This window comes from Colobus angolensis, unplaced genomic scaffold (genome assembly GCF_000951035.1).
Source record: "Colobus angolensis palliatus isolate OR3802 unplaced genomic scaffold, Cang.pa_1.0 Scaffold3, whole genome shotgun sequence".
NCBI lineage: Eukaryota > Metazoa > Chordata > Mammalia > Primates > Cercopithecidae > Colobus > Colobus angolensis.
The window spans coordinates 4311048-4338265 of NW_012116265.1; the positions used below are offsets into that span (position 1 = coordinate 4311048).

The 27218-nt window shown below is 45.1% G+C and overlaps 1 protein-coding gene and 1 pseudogene across 4 annotated transcripts in view; both read left to right on the forward strand.

The window, feature by feature from the left end:
• FOXN3 (forkhead box N3) overlaps positions 1 to 27218 on the forward strand; it is a 472003-nt gene that overhangs the window by 335453 nt on the left and 109332 nt on the right. For all 4 annotated transcript variants that reach the window (XM_011949430.1, XM_011949431.1, XM_011949433.1 and 1 more), the window contains one exon: positions 11616 to 11680. In XM_011949430.1, coding sequence (XP_011804820.1) covers positions 11616 to 11680 — 65 coding nt within the window. The remainder of the gene's footprint in view (positions 1 to 11615; positions 11681 to 27218) is intronic.
• On the forward strand, positions 1172 to 2588 carry LOC105517285 (annotated as a pseudogene).

Below are 27218 nucleotides of genomic sequence, written 5' to 3' on the forward strand. Positions count from 1 at the left end.
ATAGAAATGTATCTCTGGCAATGATGGAGGCTGGGAAGTCTAAGATCAAGGCTGCCGTAGGTTCATTGTCTGGTGAGTGCTGCTTGCAAGATGGGGCCTTGAACGCTGTACCCTCCAGAGGAGAGGAGCACTGTGTCTTCACATGGCAGAAGGCAGAAAAGGGGGGTGACTCCCTCCTTTAAGCCTCTTTATATGGGCATCTAATCCCATTCGTGAGGAAGGAGCCCTCCTGGCCTAATCACCTTTTAAAGGTCCTACCTCTTAACACTGTTACCTTGGCAACACATGAATTTTGGAGAGACGCATGCAAACCATAACACCTGGGGAACTGGGGGACCCAGGTGACCCCTGGCAGGAAGAGGATTGTGGTGGTGACATGAGGGAGTGGAGGGAGTGGAGGCTGGGCTGTCGGTCCCAGCTCTTGGGATTTGTGAGTACAGGAAAGAATAATGGAAGCCAAAAGGAGGACTAGGACACCAGTTTATGTGTGGCAGTGGTTAAGATAAGAACTGATCAGTCCTGGGAAGGGCGAGGTGAGTAGAGACAAGGGGTAGTGGAGGGAGGAAAGATACTAGAGGAAAAGAAAGGTAATAGAGATGTTACTTTGGCAAGTAAGAAGATGCACACGCAGGCAGAAATAATGGAGCCAGCAAACAGAGGTGGAAGGAAGGGCATGTCCTTGGTTTAGAAAAGAGGAGGTGATGGTGCCTGCCGAAAGGTGGAGACGGAGCTTTGGGACTTGATGAGTGGGGAAATTGGGGCCAGTGTTCCTGGGTTCTCATTTGGGAGCAGTTTTATCTCCCAGTGGACACACGGCAATAACTGGAGACATTTTTGGTTGTCACATCTGATGAAGTGGTGTCACTGGTGTCTAGTGTGGGGGTCCAGGAAGACTGCTGAGCGTCTTACCATCCACAGTGTAGCGTCCCAGGACAAGAATTACCCAATCCAGAATGTCAGTAATGCTAAGGTTAAGAAATCCTGCTGCAGGTCAATAGCAGTTCGCAAACAATGTTCAAGGAATGAAGTCCCAACTTCATGGCACGCTTTGGGGAGTGTGATGAAACTTCAGTATATTTAAAACAATGCAATAAGGGCCACGGGAAGAGGGCATGAGTGACTAGCGACAGATCTGCATTGCGAGGACAGGACCCTAGGGCATTTAAGCAGAATGGCAGACTTGCAGGGACTGCTGGAAAGGCTGGAGTGGGCTGTCAGCCACCTGGAGTTGTTGTCTGCAGAGTTCCACAGGCCCCCCGGGCATGGTGGGGTAGGCAAGAGTGTCAGTGGAGGTGTGGCATCCTCTGTGGAAGCCTTTGATAAGTTGAGGAACAGCATGGTGGCCGAGTTTTTAAAGAACAGTAGGATCCTTGCTGGTGACATGGAGACTCGTGCAGAAAGGGTGTTACGGGGCTTTCCTTCTGATGGCATCTCAAGACCAACAACCCCAAGAGAATGCATGGCTGCATTTCTGAAACTCATAACAGAAAAGATTCAGAAATCCACACCTTCCGAGAGAGAAACCAAGGGAGTAACATGTTTAGTCATCTCTTGGCTGTCAGCAAAAGCCTCCCTGCCCTTGACTGCATAACTGTGTCCCCCAAATCCGGTCCTTACGTCAGCGAGATGTGTGATGCTGCCACCTTTTCCACTAACAGTCTTAAAGGGCTGCAAACACACGATTTACACGGTGTGGATTGGGTGAGGTCATGTGAACATTTGGAGTGAGTTTCAAGCATACATCAAGGAGCCCACACCACGGGCCTCTTGTGGAGCAGAACGGGTCCTGCAGCGCCCACATCAGCGCTTTCTGTTCTCTCCTGAGGGCCTGACCTTTCTCCACATCCTCCTCCTCCACCTCCTCCAGGGCCCCCTCCACTTTTTGAGAATGAAGACACAAAAGAAGAGTCCTCTCCTTCATGCTCAGCTTTATTTGCCCGGCTTAACCAAGGAGAAGCCTAACCCGACAGAACCAGGGCTCTGGCACGTCACAGATGACCAGAAGGTCTATACAAGAATCCCAGCCTGCAGGCTGACGGAGGGCAAACTGCATCTCTCCCCAGAAGCCACACTCCAAGTCCCACATCTCCCAAACCTCATCCTTCCCAGAAACATGCACCCGTGTTCAAGTTGAAAGGAAGTAAATGGAGAGCAGAGTACCAAGAAGACAGGAATGACCTTGTGATTTTAGAGACTGAGCTGAAACATGTGGCTTACATTTTCAAATGTGAAAAATCAACTCTCCCGATGAAAGGGAAAGTAAACTCCACTCCAGTGGATAACCGTAAGAGGTTTGGTCAGATGTTTGATAGTGTGGTGGGCATTGTGGAAGCGACCAACTCCAAGGACATTCAAATCCAGGTAATGGGGAGAGTACCAGCAATTTCCACTAATAAGACCGAAGGTGGCCACACATACCTAACTTGGGGAAGATGCGTCAGACTGTGAGATTGTGAGCATCACATCATCCAAAATGAATATACTTATTCGTCAGGGTGGTAATGACAGAGAATTTCCTGTCCCTGAGCAGTTAGACAGCATGGGATGGATCCAAGTTGGTCAGTGAACCTGCAGAAATGATGGGCTAACCTCCCGAGAGACCCAGCCCCCTCACCTGAGTCCCTCCATCAAACAAGCAGCAGTGAAGAGCTGGAAGTTGCAGTAGCACCTACCGCTGTAGTTTTGGCCTCCAACAACTCCGTGCTATAGACACAGCATCGTTTCTGGTACGCCGTCGTGGGCATTTGGAAATACTTAACGTTTCTTCATGATTTGCCTTTGTGCATGTGATTTTAGTTCCACATGGTGACTTGTGAACATTATGGATTTAAAGAGGAAAAAAAGAAATCTGTTCACCTCATATTACGAACATAGTAACTGATAGGTGAAAATACTGCACGATTCAGTTTTCCATGTATGTTTAATTGCTTGTTGAAAAAAAGATGTACATGTTTATCTTCTAGACAATTTCAATATGATGTAGTGGTAGTAGTGTGCCCTGAGAAATGTACGATTTTTTTCTTATTGTGACCACATGTTCACCTTTGGCAGTGTGGATACGCTGTCAGCAGGAGTACGTATTTCAGCCCACGCTTTTAAAAGATGTAAGACCATTCCGTATTAAGGACCAAATTCGGTTTCTTGGTCCTTGAAAGACTTATATTCTTTATAGTTACTAAAAACCAAAAATATAAATTCTAATTCTTCATCTTATATGTTTTTCTATTGTGTCATTTGAAAACTTCTCTACATAACAGATTTTTATGTCAACAGATTGATGGGAGGAAACAATGTTTTTGCTGTATAATACCTCGCAATGTTGCCCAAAAATCAAGCTCAGTGTCTGTTTTCCAATTTTGAGCATGTTAAATATCAGATGCCTTCTAAACGGTGTCTTTAATGTTTTATTGTAGTCTAATTTTTTATTTTCTGCCTGCCAGACTTGCTAACCAGTCACAAAAATGAACATGAGAAAAGCCATAGATGTATTACTTCTCCTAAAGCCTAAGGGATAATTCCTTTTCCTTTCCTTTCCTTTTTTTTTTTTTTTGGAGACGGAGTTTCGCTCTGTCACCCAGGCTGGAGTACAGTGGCATGATCTCATCTCACTGCAACCTCTGCCTCCTGGGTTCAAGTGATTCTCGTGCCTCAGCCTCCTGAGTAGCTAGGGTTATAGGCGCACACCACCATGACCGACTAATTTTTGTATTTTTAGTACAGACAGGGTTTTGCCATGTTGGTCAGGCTGGTCTCAAACTCCTGGCCTCAAGTGATCCGCCCACTTGCGCCTCCCAACTGGGATTACAGGCGTGAGCCACCGCACCTGGCCCCATGTGTTTTTCAATGTTAAGAGAAGTTATGATAGTCCTTTGTATCTTTTCAGTATGTAGTGTTGAAAAATCTGCAACTTCTTGGATCACATTTAATGAATTACAATATAATGCTCACAGACCCAGTACAAGTATATATGTACATATATATTGCCTTTTATAGCCTTTGGAGTATGTCATTTCCATTTTTAAAATATCTTCTTTATCTATATAGTATTTGGATTATTAATGCTTACATACCAAGGTTTTGCTATAAAAGTTTTGTTCGTGTCATGTTGATAGTAAATATCATTTTTCAACTGTAAACTTATTCTGAAATAAAGTAAAATTCTAATTGTTTAAAAGTAGAATAAAATAAGCACAACAGATCTGGTGCCAGAGCAGCTGCCACCTGTCAGATTCTCCTGGGTCCTGGTGGTATTGGGCACGTAATAACTCTGTGCAGGCTGATAACTTTGAAATCAGTTGAGTCTCCGGTTTCAACATCTGGCTAAGTTTACAGAGCAATTCCATTCCTTACCACAATTGGTATATTGCCCTCTGAGGAATCTTGCCACACTCTCAGTTACAGTGTTTGTGGGCCCAGCTGGTTGTGGTCTGATAACTTCAGTCATGCCTTCTCCGTAATTGTCAGCCTCTGAAATGGGCCACTCTTGGTAGGTTTCTACCTGGTCTCTTTCTGTCTCTTTGGATCTTTGCAGAATTCTGAATGGAGATTTTTTTTTTTTTTTTGAGATAGGGTCTTGCTCTGTTGCCCAGGCCGGAGTGCAGTGGTACGATTAAGGCTCACTGCAGCTCTGGAACTCCTGGGCTCAAGAAATCCACCCACCTCAGCCTCCTGAGTAGCTGAGACCACAGGCACATGGCACCACACTTGGCTAATTTTGTTTATTTTTTGTAGAATAAAAAAATGTTATATTTTTAATGTTTCCCAGGCTGGTCTCCAACTCCTGGGCTCAAGTGATCCTCCTGCCTGGACCTCCAAAAGTGCTGAGATGACAGGGGTGAGCCAACAGAGTTATTTTTTTTTTTAGCATTCTTTAGAGTAAGTGACATCTGTGGAGCTGCTTCTTGGATATTTAGTAACTGTTGCTACTTTAGACTGAGAAACATTTGCAATTAGAACATCTCAAAGAATCCTTAAAGAAAAGAGGAAGAGAAAAGTAGTTACCTCATCTGTCACAGGAATGGAAAAAAGGGCCAAGTTGGGAGAGTTAAGGATGTCTAGTAGGAAGTGCTGGTGCCCAGCTGACAATGGCCACAATGTTGCTGTGTGGCCTTGAGTGTGTCAGTTAACTCTGAACTGGGGTTTGCTTGCAATCAAGACTACCACTGGGGCCAGGCATGGTGGCCCACACCTGTAATCCCAGCACTTTGGGAGGCCAGGGCAGGTGGATCACTTGAGGCCAGGAGTTCGAGACCAGCCTGGCCAATGGCAAAACCGTGTCTCTACTAAAAACACAAAAAGTAGCCAGGCATGGTGATGCGTGTCTGTAATCTCACCTACTCGGGAGGCTAAGGCAGGAGAATTGCTTGAACCTGGGAGGCAGAGGTTGAAGTGAGCCCAGATCACACCACTGCACTCCAGCCTGAAAGACAGAGCAAGACAGTGTCTCAAAACCAAAAACAACAAAAAGAAAAACCACCTCTGGGATTTTTGCAGTCTAGAAAGCATTTGTTTTCAAACCCACCATCTCATTTTATTCTCACACACTAGATGCTATCGTTTGTCCCAGCTTGCAGGCATGGAATTGAGACCTTGACAAGTTAAAAGACTTTCAGTCTGTGTTTTAAACAAATTTCCTCAGTCCAAATCCTGCACTCTCTCCACCTCACCCTGGATTAGACCCTGTGGCCACAGAGATCCCTTTTAATTGCCGGGACACTCAAGCTTATTTGGAAGGTTAGAAGTGTCAAGAGCGTCCCTGAGAATCTGAACTTTCATCTGTGCTCTTAGTGGTGCTTCTTGAATAGTGAGTGGTATTTTGTGAAGGTTCCCACACACGTCTCTGTCCAGCCTGCTCTGGTTCCTGGATTCCAAACGCCAGCGACTGACATCCTTCACCCAAAGAGCCCGTTACAGTGTGGCGTAGGTCACATTTGGTTTTCTATTATTTCCTGGTGATTAATCCCCAGTTATAAGGCAAAACAATGGAATTTCAAGGATTTTTTGGGGGTGATTCTCCCTGTTACAACTACCTTGACTGCTTTATTCCTGGGAAAACGCGGTCTGCTGGTAGATGCCACCCATCTGAAGGGATTGCCATCCCAGTCCACCTCCAGCGCTAAGAGTATGATGGGACTCTGTGCTCAGTTACTTAAGAGTAGTGGGTAAGCTCTGGCCTCCATGAGTGCTAAATCAGGATGGGCTGGTCTTGCTACACCCATTTTCTCCCCCCACCCCATCCCTGTTGGTTTGGGCTTTCTGCTTTTTTGTGTGCTGTGGACCATTCTGGCAGAGAGCTGACCACAGGGAACATTCAGATATTCTTCCTTTCTTCCCACCCCAAACACTTTAGGCTTTCATTCACTTCTTCAGAGTCCTTCTTACCATTTCTATCTCTCCATTCTTTCTTCCTCCTCCCTCTCCCTTCTTCCCTGCCTACTCCTCTCCCTCCTCCCCCTCCTCCCCTCCCTACTCATCTCTTTATACATTAACAAAAATTTTTTAGGTTGAAGTGCACAGATCACTTGAGCCCAGGTGTTTGGGACCAGCCTGGGCAACATAGTGAGATCATGTCCTAAAAAAAAAAAAAAGCCTTAGCCAGGCATAGTGGTGTGCGCATGTAGTCCCAACTACTCTGGGGGCTGAGGCAGGAGGATCATTTGAGTCCAGGAGGTGGAGACTACAGTGAACCAAGATTTTGCCACTACACTCCAGCCTGTGTGACAGAGCAAGACCCCACTGCAAAACGGAAAAAAAAATTGTGGTAAAATACATATAATTTACCATCTTAACTATTTTATAAGTATGCAGTTCTGTAATGTTAAGTGCATTTACATCATTGTACAACCAACCTCCAGAACCCTTTTTGTCTTGTAAAACTGAACCTCTGTACCAATTAAACTTCTTACTCCTCCTTCCCCAAGTCTCTAGCAACCGCCATTCCATTTTCTGTGTGTGTGAATTTGACTACTTTAGATACCTCTTCTATGTGGAATCAGACAGTATTTGTTTATTTATTCTGACTTATTTCACTTAGCTTGCTTTCAGGGTTCATCTGTGTTATAGCATACTTCTCTCTCTTTTTCTTTTTTTGTTTTGAGACAGTCTCGCTCTGTCACCCAGGCTGGAGTGTAGTGGCGCAATGTTGGCTTATTGCAACCTCCGCCTCCTGGGTTCAAGCAATTCTCCTACCTTAGTCTCCTGAGTAGCTGGAATTACAGGCACGTGCCACCACGCCTGGCTAATTTTTGTGTTTTTAGTAGAGACGGGGTTTCCCCATGTTGGTCAAGCTGGTCTCGAACTCCTGACCTCGTGATCTGCCCACCTTGGCCTCCCAAAGTGCTGGGATTATAGGCGTGAGCCAGTGACGCCTGGCTCTCTTCTCTCTTTTAGAGGTGCTAGTTCACATTTGGCAGACGAGATCTTAGAAAACAGTCCTTTTCTTAATTTATTTCTCATTGAGATCCACAGAAAGTTCAGCTGGTGAATACAGGTGTGGGTCTTGATGGAACCTCCCGGGGTCTCTGTTTATAATCCAGCTGGTTCTCACAATGGTTAAGGTTCCCAGGTGTAGAGAGAACACATGATGGATCACGTCATCTTGCTAAGAGCCACCCTCGGGCTGTCCGACCTGTTGACTCAGGGTATCCTTTTGGGACCTGGAGGTAGCGTAGCTCAGAGTGCGGCGTCCGGGAATGACTGAGGGCTGAGTCTCTGGCAGCCGCCAGGTATGCTGTTCAGGATGGTATCACTCACCTCTTGGGATTTGCGGGCTCAGCGCTGCTCTTAACGGTCAGCCGGATCGATGTTCTCAAATGCCAGGTCGCACTCCACCTTGCTGGCTGGCAAGGTCCTCTTAACATTGGTCTGCTTTCTTTGTTGCAAAGTTGGTCTGGCTTATACTGCCGAAGGTCATGGGATTTTTGTTAGCGTGTTATTGAAATGAGACATTTGTGGCACTGGTGTTGTATTGTTTCTGCTAATAGGAGCCTGCCTGTCTTTCACATATGGTTAGCCTGATTGCTTTTTCTAGCCTGGGACTTTGCCTTAGAGAGAGTCCTAGCAAAATACCATTCACAGCCTTCTTCCACGGGGAAGGATGACTAAGAGTTTAGTGCTGGAAGAGCAGAAGAGGAAAGCTGGAAGAGTAGAAATGAAATTGGAGCTGTTGATGTGTGTGTTTCTGGTACAGTGGGCAAGCCCTAGTCCTTCTTGGGTTGATCATGACTAACTTGTCATACTGTGCCTTGGGCAAGTCCTTTTGCCTCCCAGGACCTCTGTCTCCCTATAGAACAGGGAAGGTGGCCAGGTATGGTACCTCACACCACCAGTGCTTTGGGAGGATGAGGCAAGAGGATCACTGGAGGCTAGGAGTTTGAGACCAGCCTCAGCAATAGAGCAAGATCTCATCTCAATTTAAAAAAATAAAAAAAAAAGAATGGATGAGTCACGCATGGTGGCTCACCCCTGTAATCCCTGCACTTTGGGAGGCCAAGGCGAGCATATCACTTGAGGTCAGCAGTTTGAGACCAGCCTGGCCATTGAAATCAGTTGGCAAAACCCCGTCTCTACTAAAAATATAAAAATTAGCTGGGCTTGCTGGCAGGTGCCTGTAATCCCAGCTACCTGGGAGGCTGAGGCAGGAGAATCGCTTGAACCTGGGAGGCGGAGGTTGCAGTGAGCCGAGATCACACCACTGCACTCCAACCTGGGCTACAGAGCGTGACTCTGTCAAAAAAAAAAACCCCAAAAACCAGGAAGGTGATTTCTGCCCTGCTCACCCTGCAGAATTAGAGGATTCCATGGAAAAGGGTTGATTACTATGCTCAGTAAATGGTAACTTGATCCTATTGTCAAGCAATGCAAACACCATTTTAAGGTGATTAAAACCCACTCAGGGTTAGGAAGGGGCCCCCGTGGTCATTTCTTATGGCAGTGATATTTACATGGCTGGGTATGGAGAGCACCCCATTCTTCCCCTGCACCTACCACTCCCACCCTCCCCGCTCTTGAGCTGCCTGAGAATGGGTGGTTTGCAACTCCTCCCACAAAGACTTCTATCACTGGTTTTGTCTCTGAATTATTGCGGTTAATAGACATTTCTAAGTAATTTCATGTACCATGTGTGGTTTTAACCAACTTCAAGCTTTAAAGGCCAATTATCCAGGCACATCTCCAGATGGAGGGGGGAAAAAAATCAAGCTTGTTGCCTTCCCAACCTGCAGCCACTGGAGACATAAACTTGAGTCTGTCTATAGGCATCACTGGTCTCATTAGATACAGTCAGAGGAGTCTGGAGCCAGGTAAGTGTGACATCAGGTTCTTAGAGATCATAAAATAGGGTTTTAAATTTTCCCCTCAAGTCTTTCTCAACACCAAGCACAATTCTCAACAGGGGCTTAGTAAATCCTTGGCTCTTCTAACAGTTGGAAGATGTCATTTTGAGGAACCATCCACAAGAAGTGTGTAGATATGGGCCAAGGAGCTTGAAAACTTTGCATTTAGCATGGCAGGAGCTGACTTACCCCGAGCTAGAAAGAGGCCATGTGTGAATTCATCAATTACAACAGGGGCCAGGAAAGAGAAGGTGGTGGCCAGTCTAAGTCTCTCTCCACTATTAGAGTACAGATGAGTTCCACAGCACCACAGATTGACCATAGAACTGTCAGTGATTTAAGTACATTAAAAGGATGTTGTAAGAATCTTTAGGTAGATTTCTATCATACAGAGAATTTTCCTTATCTAAACCACTGGATTTATCCGACCTTCATTCCCCATGCTGCTCCCTGCCTGATGTCTACTCAGTTTTCAGCCAAATCAAGGTCAGGATAACGAAGAGATTTGGGTGGAAGTAAGCTGGATATTCAGGCTCCTTTAATAATACTCAATTATTGAATTCTCTAGAAACACCAACTCTGCTATAACGAAGTCCTCAGTTTTAAAATATCTTTATGAATCAGGTGATTCTGTCTTGGCAACAGCCAGCTTGCTGTTCCCTGCTTTGTTATAAAAATAAGACGGTAAAATCCTGAGAGCTTGCTGGGATTGTTAAAAGATAATCTTAAGTGTTTTAATGCACATTATTCGTCATGCAACTTTGAGCCTTAAGTGCCCTGAAACAGAGTAAGATCAGAATCCAGTGGAAGAGCAATCGGCTGGTATCATCATCCTGAGACTCCAGTCTGGTCTCCTGTTACCCTGTGTAGCTCCTGGCCACTCTGTGGTCACAACTGCCTGGCTGAGAATCAGGGCTCCTGGAAATACCATGGCTGAGATGCATGATGCTCATTTAATTTTAGTATAGTGGATCCAAAACAAAATAAAACGAAAGATTCATTAACATCAAGGTTTATAGTATGTATTTTCTAGCACATTTGACATGATTTTGATGTATGATAGTATTTTTGTGCCGTAGCTCATTTCTTCTTCCCTCCTATTCCTCCTCAATCATGTAATGTGTCCCTATACCTGCTGTACTATTTGTACCTCTGGTAATGAAATTCCAGTGGGCAGAATGTGTCATTGGCATTTCTGCTTGGTAACAGTATTGCTGTCCTAGATAACTAGAGATCCTGGTTCACTGGTGAAGCATTCACCATAGAGCCCTTCAGATTCCTCTGTGTGTGTGTGTGTGTGTGTGTGTGCACGCGCGCGCGCACACGTTTCTGCCAAACTTAGAAATGTATTACTCGAACCTATTTTTCTCATATTGAAGGTGATTGATAATGCATTAACCAATATAATTTGTCATGTACTATTTCGGTGAAAGTAATTTATGCTGCCTCTTGGGCTGGGTGTAGTAACATTTTTGACTAAGTACTCTCTAACATTAATCTAAACCAATCCTTGGTTTAGAATATAACCTACTTTCCACTCTAAGGACACGTTACTAAGACTGGCTTGGTTATAAAGTTTTCCACTGGCAGTCTTAAAACAGTGAAAATGCTCATCTATAAATGCAGTAAGTGCCTTCGTGATATATTGATCTTTCCTATTTTCTTGCCTCTCCTGTTACCACACTCTGGATGGTAACGTATCTGCAAAATGTTTTATAGGGTATGGAGTGCAACATTTTAAGCCAAGAAGTTGAAAACAGGATACGAAACAAGAGAAGAGGGGGGAAGGAGGAAGTCGATTAAGGTCATCTCCGTATGCTGAGGATTTAGTGGTAGAAATGCCAAGAGAGGCAGGTTTGCATTTGTAGCAGGCAGGTGGCACAAGGAAGTGTTGGAAAACCCACTTGGTCTCAGAAAACATGATTAGGAGTTCCTTGTCACATACATTCATGAAATTATGAACAGGTTAGCAAATATTCTTAAGTGATATGCTGTGCCATTAAACCATGTGAATTTGCCATTTTGTGTATCAGTCGGTGATTTCAGTGCCCAGGTGTGAGCAGGGTCAAGGTGATAAACAGAATGCTCACACAGGTAGGTTCTGCACTGTGAAATATGAAACCTGTTCACGATAAAGCAGACCTCATGGTTTTCCAGGATGCATTTTCAAAGGGTGTCAGTAATGCATGCTTGGGGAAATGTTTTGAGGGAATTGTGGGGAGGGGTTGCAGGTGTGTGAGTGCAGATGAACTTGGCCTTATGCTAGTTTCTCTTCTCTTTCAGCACATCAGGTCCACCCATCTGGCCGGGCAGTACCTTCTTCAAGAGAAATGGAGCCCTTCTCCAAGGTAGGTCCCTAGCAACACCCCTTCCTCTCCCTCCCCCTCCCCCTCACCCACCTGCCTTTCATCACTCCTTTGTGCTTGGTGTCAAACAGGAGAGTTCTGTCCCGTTTGGGAGTGGCCCCCCTCTGGAGAAGTGTGACTGTTGTCGGTGGGGTCTCTTTATCCAGTTCCCTTTATTTCTTCCTACTCAAGCCTCTTGGTTGCTGTGAATCATGAGTCTGAAACCAGGCCTCTAAGGACTGCTTCTTTGGCCCGCTGTCACTGGTCATATTCTGGAAGTGTTTGGCTTGCTTTGGTGACATTGGAATTACGCGGTAATTAGAATGTGACAGGAATATAAACTGGGCTGATAAAAGCAAACCCCTTTACATGTTTCAAAAACTTGAGCTGCAAAAGGAGGGTTTGGTTATTCTGGCACTTGTATCAGGATGGAGGTGCATGCATTGCTTGCTGTTGCCCAGCATCTACGTGTACCTGGAAGGTTGGCCGTGGTTTGTTCTGAGGTTCAGAGTCCAGTCACCCTACATTGGTCCCCACAAGTGTCACCTACAGGGGATACCCTTGCTGTTATCCAGCCCAACTCAGCTGCCTTGTCCTAGTCCCCAGCCGGTGTGCTCACGGAATTCCAACTACCTTTCATCTCTACTTTTGCCATTAAGTTCCTTTTGAAATGGCCAAAGTTAAGGAGGAAATACATGATTTAAAAAATAACAAACAGGTTCATTTTTAATACTTTTAGAAAATACTTTGGGGTTATCGCTATTTTGGATATCTGTTCTGTAAATAAAATGGAATTAGGTGGTTCCCAGGGGAACCTATCCCAGGGATAGAAGTAGGAGCTTTCTATCCCTCCTACTTCTGTTGATTGGCTAGGAGTCAGACAGGCCCCACTGGCCAAATGCAGATGGGTTTGGCTGTGCTAAGAGCATTTGAACTACACTGGGCTTATGGTGAGGGATTTTAGTGTCTATTGATTGGTTGAGAGCTGTTTAGCCTCTTTCCCTTAAAAGTACAGGCTGAAGGCCGGCCATATGTGTGAAGGAGTAGAAGGTAAGTGTGGTTAAGAAGAGGGACATGTATCTTCAGGTTTCCGTAGTAGCTCAAACCCTTGTGAGAGATGTCATCACATTTTTAGTGCTAATTTATAGGCCATGCAATTGCATACTGTCATTTTAATAGCCCGTGAAATTGGAAAGTTAAGCATTTCTTTGTATTTTTGCTTGGTACAGGTGAAGTGTAGTCAGGCAAGTTTGGTTAAACCTAATTTGAGTAATCATTGTAGATATCCTAAATGTTTAAGAGAACAAAAGGAAGTCCCTCCACTCTCAAAAATTAACACATAATTTTAAAAAATCTATTCTGTTTTCTCTTCAGATAGTAGAAGTGGAAACTGATTAGGATCAGCCTTTGGGTTCTTTTCAAGTGAGTTTCAAAGTTATGTGCGTCATTTTTCCTCTAGAACTATAGCAGTGACATGAATATCATTCAGGTCTGGATTATTTTGAGAAAAGAGATTTTGTTTTCTTAGAGCCTTTTCTCATGATTTTTATTCATTCACTTTGGCATTAGGTAAGTTCTTTTTGTTCATTTCTGTGGGGCAAAAACATGAGGGAAATATTAATATTGATAAGGTTTCTGAAGTTGAGAGATGTCAGTATGAGATTATCCTGTGGGTGTAGATTTATTTTCTTTTCCTGATAGCGTTACAGATTCCCCCAATTGCTCTAGGCACTGTGAATTAAACTAGGACAGATTTCAGATGCTTACTGAATCCACATCCAGTTAAATGCAACCCATTAAAATTTTGTACATTTGAAAGTCAGAAGAATCTTGGAGAGAGCTTGGGAGGGTGGGCAGAGATTTGTTAACATTCATTTTTTTTTTCTGTGATGTTTCTTCATTCCCTAGAGTTCTGGAGACACTTTTATTGTGGATAGCATTTTTTTGGAATCTATGGGTGTTCTTCCTAATTACTATTTTTGTGTTCCTTTGGTGGGTGGTTCTGGGCCATGGGAAAGTTGGTAATGCCCACAAGCAAGAGTTTTACGAATAAAGATAGGAGTACCTAAAGAAGAGACTGTCCGGTCATGCCAGGGGAAGGTTTGGGTTAGAATCAAGTAGAAGAAAATGTGCCTGTTTAATGCCACTTTCTCAGGTTTTTGATTTCTCACTTTCTGTTTTCAAAAATGATTTGGTTTCTCACTTTCTATTTTCTGTATTTCAAAAATCCCTCCTTTTCCCCTATAGCAAGTGGAAGGAAAGTTTGCTAGATAAGCAGATCAGTAGGGAACTCTGTTAATAGGTTCCAGCCACAGGCATTGGAATTGAGGGCAAGTAGAACCAGGATGCTTGTCCCCAAAGATGCCAATTCTTGGTGCTGGGGGAGAAGGTGCAGTTTGGTCACGTGGGGGTGACATGGGAATCTTTCTTTAGGGTGCTGTGGGACCAGTGACTGGCCAGCAGAAGCCAGCTGGGGTTATGGATCATACGTTACGGATCACTAGCAGGACTGGCAGAATCGAACCAGTGTGGGGGATAACTTACTTCATGGAGTGGTCTCCCCAGGTCTCAATAATGCAGGATAGGAAAATAAGTAGGATGTGGTTTGGCTGTGTCCCCACCCAAATCTCTTCTTGAATTGTAGCTCCCATAATCCCCACGTGTTATGGGAGGGACCCGGTGGGAGATCACTGAATCATGGGAGCGGTGTCCCCGATACTATTCTTGTGGTAGTGAGTAAGACTCACGAGATCTGATGGTTTTATAACGGGTTTCCCTTTTGCTTGGCTCTCGTTCTCCCTTGTCTGTTGCCATGTAAGATGTATCTTTTGTCTTCCACCATGATTGTGAGGCCTCCCCAACCACCTGCAGCTGGGAGTCCATTAACCCCCTTTTTCTTTATAAATGACCCAGTCTGGGGTATGTCTTTATCAGCAGTGTGAAAATGGACTAATACAGTGGGGGCGCCCTGTCGTGTAGAGGAGGGAGACGTATATTTGTCAGAAGGGTGGGAGCAGAGGGGCTGTCACTTCTTGGAAGAACTGACACTTAAGGCCTTAGAAAAGCAGATAGATACAGGTGTGTGGAAATAGGAAAAAAAAAAAAGTCATTGCAAGAAAGAAATAACCAGAGAACTTAGCTTCACAGAGATCATAGCAACAGCGTGGAACCTGAGCACTTCATAGACACCTTTGGATACCGACGGGAAGAATAATGCAATGTCCGAAGAGGAAATAACGGAAGTTAAAACCTGAAACGAAGTTGAAATCAAAATGACCTAATAGTTACAGCGGGGCACCAGTTTTCGTGATCTAATCGTTGTTTGGTTTAGAGTGGAAACTTAGTACCTTTATTTTTCCCAGCACAAAACCAATTGCAAGAATTAACTGGTTGTTCTCGAGGTCCTCCTTGGACGTCGGGTGCAGTGTCTGTATTTTGGTTCAGAATCACTGGCAAGAGGGGCTGCTGAATCACCTCTCGGTTTCGAGGATAATGGAGTGAGATTTGGTTTGGATTACACCAGGCATGGGTACTTAACATAATTGGTCATTTCATCAGTTCACAGTCTTTATTTTAAATGCCATCTAGGCTGCTATAGACAGTTTCAGCAGGGCTAGAGAGCACTTCAATTCTTGTACAATGGAAACCAAGCAGAGCATTAGAAGGGGACAAGCTCATTGTGCAGAGGGGACCCAGGGCGGGCTGAACAGAAAAGTGGCTTATTCAGAGCCCTGCAGGCATGGCCAGCTGACAGGTGTCCCCGCTGTCCCTTCTTCTTGTGTCTGTGCGTCTCTATGTTATGGTCTCTATGTGTTTGAAATGTGTTTTTATTTTATTCATTTAATTCATTTACTAATCTCTCTTATTTTGTTAACAAAGAGACTAAAGTCTGTTGTACATTTTCCCATTTCCAAACTCCCTGTCCCCCTCCCCCATATTCCATTCACCCATCATACGTAAAATTAGGTTACTTTATTAAAACATCACCCTTGGGTGATTTGTTGTAATGAGTCAGTGATTCATAATTAAAGACATTCCTCACCCCTGATCTGACCCTTCATCTAGTCTCTGATGGTTTCATCCCAAAACGACATAGGCACCTCTGCTCTTGGTAGCTTCATGCCTTCTGCTGAAAGTTGCCACAAGCCATGCTGATTTTATTTCCCAGTTCTGCCCTCTTGGCCTTTGTAGGTCCTGTCAGCCTCGGAGCTCCCCATGGAGTTTTGTTCAGAGAGAAGCTACTGCCTCACCATTTTGGCCTGCTTTTATTTCTAGCTCTTCCTCTAAGCAGGCATTCTCTGAGCCTACCCTCCCCACCCCACCTGCAAGCATTTCTTTATGATACATCTCTGTGTGTCCAGTCCTGGGTTAGGCTGGAGATCCCCAGGGGAAGTCCAGGTCCCACCCTCTCAACCACTCACGGCCCGTTCTGTGGTCAGACCACAAGTCCTAGCCCTTCTTGGAAAAGGCTGCTTGGCCCGCCCACTCTATGAAGCCCAGCCACCATCAGCACAGATGAAGCCACTGGTTTTACAAACCTTTCCAGTGACTCACTTGACACCCTTACACCCTTCTGGTCATTCTTCCCTCTTCCTTTTCTCCATCACTTTAGTATTGGGCCACTAATTATTATCAACTCCATGTCCCTAGGATGTAGTGGTAGAATTAAAATAAATTACCAGATTTTATTTCTATTCACTTGTGTTGGTTTTGTTGTTGTTGTTGTTGTTGAGACGGAGTCTCGCTCTTGTCACCCAGCCTGGCGTGCAGTGGCGTGATCTTGGCTCACTGCAACCTCTGCCTCCCGGATTAAGTGATTCTTCTGCCTCAGCCTTCCAAGTAGCTGGGATTACAGGCACCCACTACCATACTCAGCTAATTTTTATGTATTTTTAGTAAAGACAGGGTTTCACTGTGTTGGCCAGGCTGGTCTCGAACTCTTGACCTCAGGTGATCCACTCGCATTGGCCTTCCAAAGTGCTGGGATTACAGGCATAAGCCATGGTGCCTGGCCATCCATTCACTTCTGACAACTCACACTGGACGAGCTAATGTAATGGAAGGACTTAAAGGCATTTTCAGCTCTCAGAGCAGGATTGTGTGGCCTTAGACTCCCACCTACCTATCCCCACAGCTTAAATAGGGAAAAAGGAAACCAGGTCTTCTGCTGTGAGATGCATGCTGTTCATCCATGTGCACCAATGCACGTGCAATCCGTAGAATGTGCATGAAGTTGACATGATTGTTAGATGACTTGCTTTGAGGAATACCAGTTTCCCATGTTCTAGATTGGCTTCGTGTCCAAACTTACTTGGGAGTAATAGTGTTTATCGCCCACTCTGCACAACCCTTACCCCTTCCCATAACTCTGCTACAAACTTTTACTACTGAGATGTATGAGATACCTCACCTTGGTTGTCTTTCATGCCATGAGAGGCTCAAGAGGAAGTTATAGTGGAAGGAATACTGGCTTATGAGTCAAGGGACCTGGGTTCTGGTCTCAACCCTTCCCTTGGTAAACTTAGTGACCTTGGACAAGCCACGTGGCATACCTAGCACTTCATTTGCAAATTAAGGAGCGGACCTCAGTGATGGCAAAGATTCCCTATCTGGTACCAGCTCTGATCCACTCTAGCAACTTCCCCAAAAATAGGTCAGAATGGATTTTGATGCTTAGCTCTGGCTCAGTGGAGAGTGTTACCTTCAGCCAGCTGTGGGTGCAAGGAGAGGACAGAGTGGGTGGCAGGCTGGCTGAAGATCCACATCCCCAAACAAGATGGTTTTCCAAGGTCCTGTGGATCTTAGGGAGGCAATACGATATATTATAGGTTGGGATGACCTGGAAGTGAACCCTGTGTTGGCTTCTTGGGCAGCTGGCTTAACTTCTCTTTGGGAGTCATGACAATGCTTGTCTCCTGGAGTCCTGGTGAGGATTTGGTGGATTCCCATTAGTCAAGCACATAGGACAGTTCATGCTAAATTCCCAGTCAAGGTTAGCTACTGAAATATTTTACAAAACTGTGACTCTTCGGAAAATAGGGCTAAAATCCTCCGAATGTGGTTTCCTTGCGCTCTTCACCTTCCTGGCTTAAACTCCTCTTGCCCATCTGTAAGGGCAGTTCTCGGGATGGGGCAAAGGCTGAGGATGCCCAGAGCCTGTTGGATGTATGCATAAATCTGAAGGAGAATTCATACATATCTTTATCTCAGACACTTTTAATTCCTCATAAATAGGACTGCTTCTTTGAGAAGTTCACCCGGCTCACAAGTACCAAGCTGTACTTGATACTCTCCAAGTGTATATTCACAGCAGGGGCACACATAGCTGTGTGAAAGACCACGGGCTTTAGCACCACATCAAACTGGATCCGAATCCCTCCCTGTCTAGGCACCAACTCTCTGACCTTGTGCCTCAGGTTTGATTGTCTGTAAAATGGGGCTGCAAGATGTGTTTCTCACAACCCCATTTTACAATCAAACCTGAGGCCCAAGGTCTTGGTGATCTTTGTAATCTTGGTGAAGATTAAAGAACTATGAATGTCACAGTCACTCTGGGGCCTGACACCTCACAAATGCTCCCTAAGAAGTCAGCTTTAGCCTTCAGTGTTTCCTGCCTCAGGTTTCCCGATCACTCATTCTCAGAGGTATATTCCAGCTGAAAACCTTCCAAAACTCACCAAAGGAGCATTTTCCCAAACACCTACCTTTCTCATGACTTCCATTTTCCGTGTCACCCTCTGATATGACCAGGATGTCACTACCAGACTTCTGTGTCTGGCCACAGCCTCTGGCCTGGAGTCCTGGCATCCTCTTACCTCTGGAAGAACCAGTGAATCCCAGGTTTTGTTTGGATTTGCCCTGACCCTCGCCTACTCATTGCTTTCCCATTTGGTTGGAGCTTGAAGCCCCTGGGCTCTTTGGCCTCTTCTGTCTAATCTGCTCCACAAGCTGACTCTTTTGTCCATTTTGCAAAGGAGGGCATCCACCTAATGCATAAATCTCCTGATTCTCACCCTCAGGCATACACATTTAAAAAAAAAAAAAATTAGCAATGACAAAAGGCCACAAGAAAACCTCTCTCCATTCCCCCCAACCCCTAAGTCCTAATTGCCTTCTGTCCTCTTTGGGCCTGCAGGGGCCCTCTGGTTTCAAGGAGAGGCCTTTATCCTTGGCATCATTTGTCTTATTGTTCTGCACTGAGTTATTTGTAAAGATATATCTTAACTGCAGTAATAGAGTCAGCTAGCTGCTTTTGCTTACAATCAGCGGTGAATTTACAGGGCTGCTGGTCAGCAGCTGTGATCTCTCAAGGTTTTATGTGGTCACTGAGAACGTGCAGAACACAGTCTTAAGTTACTTTAAAAATACAAGGAAATGCAATTTAAAAAGAAGGCTTTGATTGATTCTGATCTTTGCCATCTCTTGATGGCAAATTTGCCCAATCTCCAGTTACCCACCTACTTCCCCAGTGGCTACAGCCTGGTGTGGAATCTGGGAAAATACCAGTCAGATATCCTGTATTTTCCTGTCTGACTTGAATTTCAGCTCTTCCCACTACCCATCTATAGTAACCAAAATCCAGTGATGCACACGGAGAAAATGGCAGTTTTGTGAACAGAAACAGAGGAGTCAGGAAATCGAGAGCCTTTATTAAGAGCTTCCTCCGGGCTAGGCCCCTGCTAGGGTGTGTGTGGGCTTAATCTCATGTTTCAGGATAACTGTTAAGTAGGAGGTGGAAACTGAGGCTGGACTTTGGAAGAGGGGAATCAGGGCGGGGAGGAAGCTTATAGGCCTAGGTTATGGGCATAGATGATCTTTGCAGGAGGGTATGGAATGGAAAAGAGGAAAAGGGTCCAGAGAGCTGACTCATATTCAAGAGCTAGGTTTACAGCAATGAGAGAAGTAGCAGCAAACAGCAGTGGCTGTGAAGAACCAGCGGCTCAGTCCGAAACTGAGGAAATCACCTAAATGAAAGGTACAGAGTTTCACAAAGAGGGAAGGGGCAGGAGAAGAATAGGAGGCCAATTTCAGCAAAAAATTTCAGGGCTCTGGGGTTTTGTATTAGCATACCTCTTTCTCTCTCCTCAAATTAGGATTATTTTATTTTATTATTTTATTTTATTTTTATTTTTTGAGACAGAGTCTGGCGCTGTTGCCCAGGCTAGAGTGCAGTGATGTGATCTCAGCTCACTGCAACTTCTGCCTCCCAGATTCAAGTGATTCTCCTGCCTCAGCCTCCTGAGTAGCTGGGACTACAGGCGTGCACCACCATGCCCAGCTACTTTTTGTATTTTTAGTAGAGATAGAGTTTTCACCATGTTGGCCAGGCTGGTCTCAAACTCATGACCTCAGGTGATCTGCCCACCTCCACCTCCCAAACTGTTGGGATTGCAGGCGTGAGCCACCACGCCAGGCTTAATTTTTGTTTCTAATGTCAGTCCCCCCCGCCCACCCCAAATAGCATCTATTGCTTTTATTACCAAAATAATATGTCTTTGTTATAGAAAATAGACAATCTAAAGATACAATTACTCATAATTTTACCATCCACATGTAATGCCTATTAGTTTTTTTAATTGAAGTAAAACTCATATAACATAAAATTAATGATTTTACAGTATACAGTTCAGTGGCATTTAGTAGTTGCAGCATTGTGCAACCATCACTTCTTTTTTTTTTTTGAACAGAGTTTCACTCTTGTCACCCAGGCTGGTGTGTAGTGGCGCAATCTAGGCTCACTGCAACCTCCACCTCCCGGGTTCAAGCGATTCTCCTGCCTCAGGCTCCCAAAGTAGCTGGGATTACAGGCGCCAACCACCACACCCCGGTAATTTTTTTGTATTTTTAGTAGAGATGGGGTTTCACCATGTTGGTCAGGTTGGTCTCGAAATCCTGACCTCAGGTGATCCACCCTCCTCAGCCTCCCAAAGTGTTGGGATTGCAGGCGTGAGCCACTGCGTCCAGCCTGCATTATTTCTTTATACTAGCCTTATGCGTTCAATATGGTTACTCCCGTTTTGTAGATGGGAAAAACAAGGCCTGAAGCAATTGTTCTGCTCGAAGTCGCAGACACCTGGACTCACACCAGCCTTTACTTCAAAATGGCATAAATATTTCTAAACAGTTTTCCACTTTAGATATTTGGATGTTCTACAGTGTTTTGCAGACTAGGGCTGAGGGAGAATCCTGTTATAAGTAATTTACAATAAGACAAAAAGATGGAAATGAAAACTTTGTCTTCTTTAAGTAATTAAGGTGCTTCATTTTCCCTCCTGGTTCCTGCATAGTTCACTTTATGATTTTAAAAACCTAGACAGAGAAAAAAGGAAATCCTGAAATTAGTCATTCAAAGATTAACACAATGAGAGGAACCCACCCATTCTTTAATAGAATGAATATTTTATTTCAGTCTATGTGAATTTTATATTAGTAGATAGACAGATGTAGATACAAGTAATTTTACACCAATTATAATTCATGTATAGGAATCTTCCCTTATTTAATTTTTGAGCATTTAAAAATGTTTTTCTAGTCTATTAAATTATATCAGTTAGATTATGAAATATAAAGATTAAACAACCTTGGATCACATTGCACTGCAGAGCCTGCTTTTATCAAAGTGCTCAGTCTTAAAATACAATTGAAAAAGTCATTTCCCTTGAAATTCTGTTGAACTGTAAATGGAAGTCTAGAAATATTTTTATACAATTGCCAAGAGATTTTAATGAGGAGGAATAACTTTAGAATATATTCTGAGTGAGCTGTTCACATGACAGTTTCAGATATGGACTTAAAATCATCCACCTATAAACTGCAAGGGATCAAGTTTGTGTTCTTGTTTGGTTCCCTTGACAACCAGAAGGTGTGGCCCAGAGTTTCTGGGTAGTACCTGCTGCGGTGCACGTGACGTCGGAGTGGGTGCGTGTGTGTGTGCAGGTGTGTGCACATGCATGAGTGAATGTGGCCCCTGCCCTCAGGCCTTTACCAGTGCCAGGTGTGAACTTCCAGAATGAATCTCTCCTGCCATCCCTCTGCCCGTCTTTCTCCCCAGGTCCTCTGTTGGCCTTTGTGAGTCATGACACACAGGCAAAGGGTAAATGACCCCAGCTTTTAAGTCAGGCGTACTTGAGTCCATTCCTCACCTTGCTTCCTAATTGCCGCCTGATTTGGGGGAAGTTTTATAGCCCTCTTTGAGCTACTACACAGTGAAAAAGTATCCCTCTTGCAAGATTGCTGTGAGGATTGATGATGGTCTGTGTAGCATCCCTGGCACGTGGTAGGTGCCCCAAGAGCAGGTGCCACTGCCACACTTCACTCCAGAGGAGGCAGCATGACTAGGAGAGAAGTATATGGACCTTGCCGCTGGCCAACCTTAGGTTCAAAGGCCAGCCTCTGCCACCCACCAGCTGAGTGACCTCGAACAACTCATCCAGTGAGCTTGAGCCTTTCCTTTCCGGTCAGTCAAATAGACAGTAGTACTCACTTCATGGGATTTTGTGAGAATTAAAAGATAATATATGGACAGAGACCTGCACAGTGCCTGGTGATGATTGGGTATCCAATAAATAGAATTGATGATGCTTATGATAGCATTTCTGCGATGGCCTGCAATTTCCTAAGATGTTCAGTACCTTCCACCCCCAACAGACAACAGCAAAAGCAATAGTAACATAGATCTTTCGCCGGCTGAACTGAAGTGATACCTTTAGGAATGTTTCAGACTGTTTTCTGTCTCTCTGAAGCTCCTGATGCATAAGGCAAATGCCCATGGGATGGCCATGGGTGGAGTGGAACAGGAGCCCTGACTGGCTATTCTTCGTGACCCTTCTGAGTGACTAAGATCCTGCAGAAATGTGACAGAAAAAGAAAGTTCCTTGGAGATGGGCTGGAATTGCTTGTGATCTGTCCCTCTGATTGTGCCAGAATGCTTCCAGCCAGGTCCAGGTCCATTCTGCCTTAGTGCAGCAAATCAATCACTGTGACATGGAGGGTTTTCCAAAAGAGAAAAGATTTGTTCACGAAGGTACCAAGTGAGGAGGCAGGAGAACAGCTCTCAAATCCGCCTCCCTGAAGATAAGGCTTAGGGATATTTATGGGTTAGGGAAGCGGGGTGGTCTAACGTTTGGGGAAAGGTGATTGGCAATGGGGATAAAATGAAGTAAGAGGTTCATTCTGCACAAGCATAGTCAGGGTCCATGGCATCTCAAAGGAAGTACGTTCAGTAAATGGCGGCATTAGCACGATCTGAGGGTGGAGCTTTTGGCCCTCCAATGTCAAAAGGCCACCTCTCTGGCACTTGCGCAGGCCCAGTTGAAGGGGCAGTGGTCCTAACTGGTTTGAACTGGACAGGAGCTTGCCCTAGTTCCTGAAAAACAACTGTTGCGACCATCACCGTGGTGACCTATGAATGTTATCTGTAAAGTAGCCAGTGAAGGTCAAATTCCAGCATTCAGTGGCAAGGCCTCAGCTTGGTGGAAAAAGGAAAAAAGAAATAACAAAAAGCAAGTGACCAAAAGCAAGTGGGACAGGCAGACCCGATCAAATTAACCCCTTGGTTTCAAGAATGCAAACTAGACTAAGACATTTACAAAGACTAGTTTCAGAGACTACCGGGAGACTGCAAGACAGGCAGCCATACTTGCAGTGATACAGAACTTTACAAAGTTGTTGAAGGGATGTGTTGAACTTCTGCCTACCTCATGGTCACCACAGCACACATTGGTTGGCCCCTCTTTCCCTAGGCTGTGATTTTGTGGTTTTTTTGTTTGTTTTGTTTTGTTTTTTTTGAGATTGGCACAATCTCGGCTCACTGCAACCTCCGCCTCCAGGGTTCAAGTGATTCTCCTGCCTCAGCCTCCTGAGTACCTGGGACTACAGACACCCGCCACCATGCCCCCCCTAATTTTTTGTATTTTTAGTAGAGACGGGGTTTCACCGTGTTGGCCAGGATGGTCTCTATCTCTTGACCTCGTGATCCACCCACCTCGGCCTCCCAAAGTGCTGGGATTACAGGCGTGAGCCACCGCACCCGGCAGGCTGTGATTTCTAATTGGGCTTGATCAGGATGATCTGATCCTGCTTGACACACATTGCAACGAGGCGCTAGAACCACAGGTCTTGGTGTTGATGACGTCTGCCAGTAGAGATGCTCCCAACGTCCTAGTTGTGGATTCATTTCCCACATTTTGAGGGATTTTGTGAGGATGTTGTGACAAGAAACAAGAAGGCTATGACATGTATAAAGGTCGATTCTGTGCTGATCATTTGTGTATTGTATTTCTCAGGCTCTGGGAGACTTTTGTCTCTGTGCTTTGCCATGTATGGCCTGGAAAAGAAATAGTTATGAAGTTTTCACTTTTAAACTCTGCAGCTGTCATGGGCCCAAGTTGCTGTGACTCACATGGACAGTATGGGTTCCAGTAGCCCTATCAGGACAGCTTTCTCCTCCCACCCCTCCGCTTCCCATAGATTCCAAATGGGAGGTGCCAGCTTCTTACAGGCACTCCCTGGCCTTAGCTACTGGTGGAGGGATGGACACGTGGCCCAGTCCAGACCAAAATTCCACCCTGGGCTTCGCATCCTGGCTCTGGGAGCTCCACAAGGTGTGCAGACCTCACAAGCCCTGCACGTGGAATCCGCTGGGGTACGGGAAATGGCACCAGCACAGAGGTGCACAGACAGGGGCCACTCTCTCCTTGCCCTACCTGTGGCTGGATTTGATGGGCTCATAAATTCTCTTTTATACTTAAGCCAGCCTGAATTAGGTTTTTCTTTTTTTTTTTTTCTTTTTTTTTTTTTTGAGACGGAGTCTTGCCCTACCTGTGGCTGGATTTGATGGGCTCATAAATTCTCTTTTATACTTAAGCCAGCCTGAATTAGGTTTTTCTTTTTTTTTTTTTCTTTTTTTTTTTTTTGAGACGGAGTCTTGCTCTGTCGCCCGGGCTGGAGTGCAGTGGCCAGATCTCAGCTCACTGCAACCTCCGCCTCCCGGGTTTACGCCATTCTCCTGCCTCAGCCTCCCGAGTAGCTGGGACTACAGGCGCCCGCCACCTCGCCCGGCTAGTTTTTTGTATTTTTTAGTAGAGACGGGGTTTCACAGTGTTAGCCAGGATGGTCTCGATCTTCTGACCTCGTGATCCGCCCGTCTCGGCCTCCCAAAGTGCTGGGATTACAGGCTTGAGCCACCGCGCCCGGCCAGGTTTTTCTTATGTACAGTCAAGAGTCCTGACGAATACAGTGTCTCTAATTAACAGTGTTAGTTAAACTAAGTATACAGCACAGGTGATTTCTGTGTGTCAGTGTCATGTCAGCCTCTTTGTTGTCTTAAGAGGCCCACTTAGTGGTTTGACTGTCCCTTGAGAGAATAGAAGGTGAGCTTGAAGAGTTTTCAGAGACGGTGACTTGACTTAAACAAAGAAAGGAGGATCATAGTAGTAATACTCCTCACATCCACGTACCCCCGTTAGAGCTGCAGAGACCTGGCTTACATGTAATTTCATTCACTTCTTGAGAGGTAGGTGGTATCTTCCTGATCTTACAGATGAAGAAACAGAAGCTTAAAGTCGAGCATTTGGCTAAGCCAAGCAACATATGTGTATATGTGTAAATGAATATGTAGCTGTATGTGTGTGTAGGTGCATATATGTTTAAGTGTGATGAGCACGTGTGTGTGTGTGTGTGTATTATTATGAAAGATTTTCAAAGTCAGGATTCAAAGCCAGGTCCCTCAAATGCTAAATTCAGGTCTATAGCACAAACGCTATTTTAGGCAATCCCCATTTCCTCCAAGTTCATTGACTCACATGTCCAACCAATGCCATTTATAGTTAGATGGCCTTATATAGAGAAGAACTGTGTTCAGCCCCTGCCGCGGCCCCCACCACCAACATGCACGCATGCTCTGATCATTTTGGAAATAGAACACATTTTCTCTTTTAACATCTGATCTTCCCCTCACTGCATTTTGGATTCATTGTGAACAATTTTGAGTCTCATTAGAGGTGTCTTAATTTTAAAAATTAAGTTGGGAACTAGCAAGTGAGATTGAAGAGGCTATATCTTTGGTTCTGAACTGGATTTTCATTACTCAGTTGCTCTTCAAATTATACTGATTGGAGACGTGATTATTATTATTTTTCCTAAGTAGATTGGATAATGAGAGAAATGCAAAGGCATGCTAAACTAATAGTGATCTGAGTTTCTGCTACCTCACTTGTCCTCCCATTTCCCCTCCCCCAGCCAGAGCACCGCCCTGGCCCCTGCTTCCTGGTCTACCTGGTGAGCCGCCCTCCCATCACTCAGCGAAGGCAGCTGCTTCCCTGTCTTGTCAACCCAGCTATGACCACTGCAGCGCCAGGGATCCCGGCCAACTTGCGCACTGTAATCACGTGATGCAGTGCTCACTATCCTGCAGCAGTTCCCTATGTTACTTCCCAGCCCTTCCTTATATGCCTCATTTAAATCTAAGACTTAAATTGTACCGTCTACCCCGAGAACCCACTGTCCAGCCACCCTCATCTCCTCAGGGTCAAACCCGCTCCCAGCTACCTTTATCGAAATTGCCCAGCTGCCTGAAACACATTTCCTTCATCTCCCTGTCCTCTTTCCCATAGGGAAGAAGGTAAGCTACCTAAAAGGGAGTGGTGATGTTTTCTCCCTGCATCCTGCTTCGTCACATTTCCCCTTTGCTTTTAAATACACACGTCATGCTTGAGTGCTGTCTGTGCATTTACTCATGACCTGTGCCTTTGGTATGAGCCTCATTACTGGGTGAGCTTCGCCAAATGAGCTTTTGCCATTGCTGCAGATACAGTGGAGTCTCTTTTGTTTGGGGGCCTGGAGTGACATTGTGATGGAGAAGTGCACAGTTGACCATATCGAGCCGGTCAGGAGGGTAGATTTAAGAGATGCAGCGACAGCAGCTTCTCGCTGTATAAGCAGCAGACTCTTCCCTGACACCTTACTTATTTCCCCCAGGATCTGAGCCCATTCACCATGGCAGGAACCACTAAGATTGTTTGGTTATCCCTTCACCTCTGTCTCCCAGCCAGACTGTAATCTCCTTGAGGCTGGAGTTTTCTTATCTCTATCCCTAGCACCTTGCAGGTTACCCAGCACACGGTAGGAAATCAATGAAGGTTTGTAAAATATGTGCATGTAACTTACTGTTATAGACTGAATTGCATCTCCCCCTCACCCCCTGAAATTTATATGTTGAAGCCTTCACCACCACCACCCCCCCATGTGACTGAATTTGGAGATAGAGCCATTAAAGAGGTAATTTAGATGAAACAAGGACATAAAGAAGGAGTTTTTATAAGGACTGGTGTCTTTGTAAGAAGAGATACCAGGAATGTACACGTACTGAGGAAAGGCCACGTGAGGACACAGTGAGAAGTCGGTCACCTGCAAGCCGGGGAGACAGCCTCAGGAGAACCCAAACATGCCACCTCTTTGATCTCGGACTTCTAGCCTCCAGAAGTGTGAGCACATCAATTTTTGTTATTTAAAGCACCCAGTCTGTCGTATTTTGTTCCGGCAG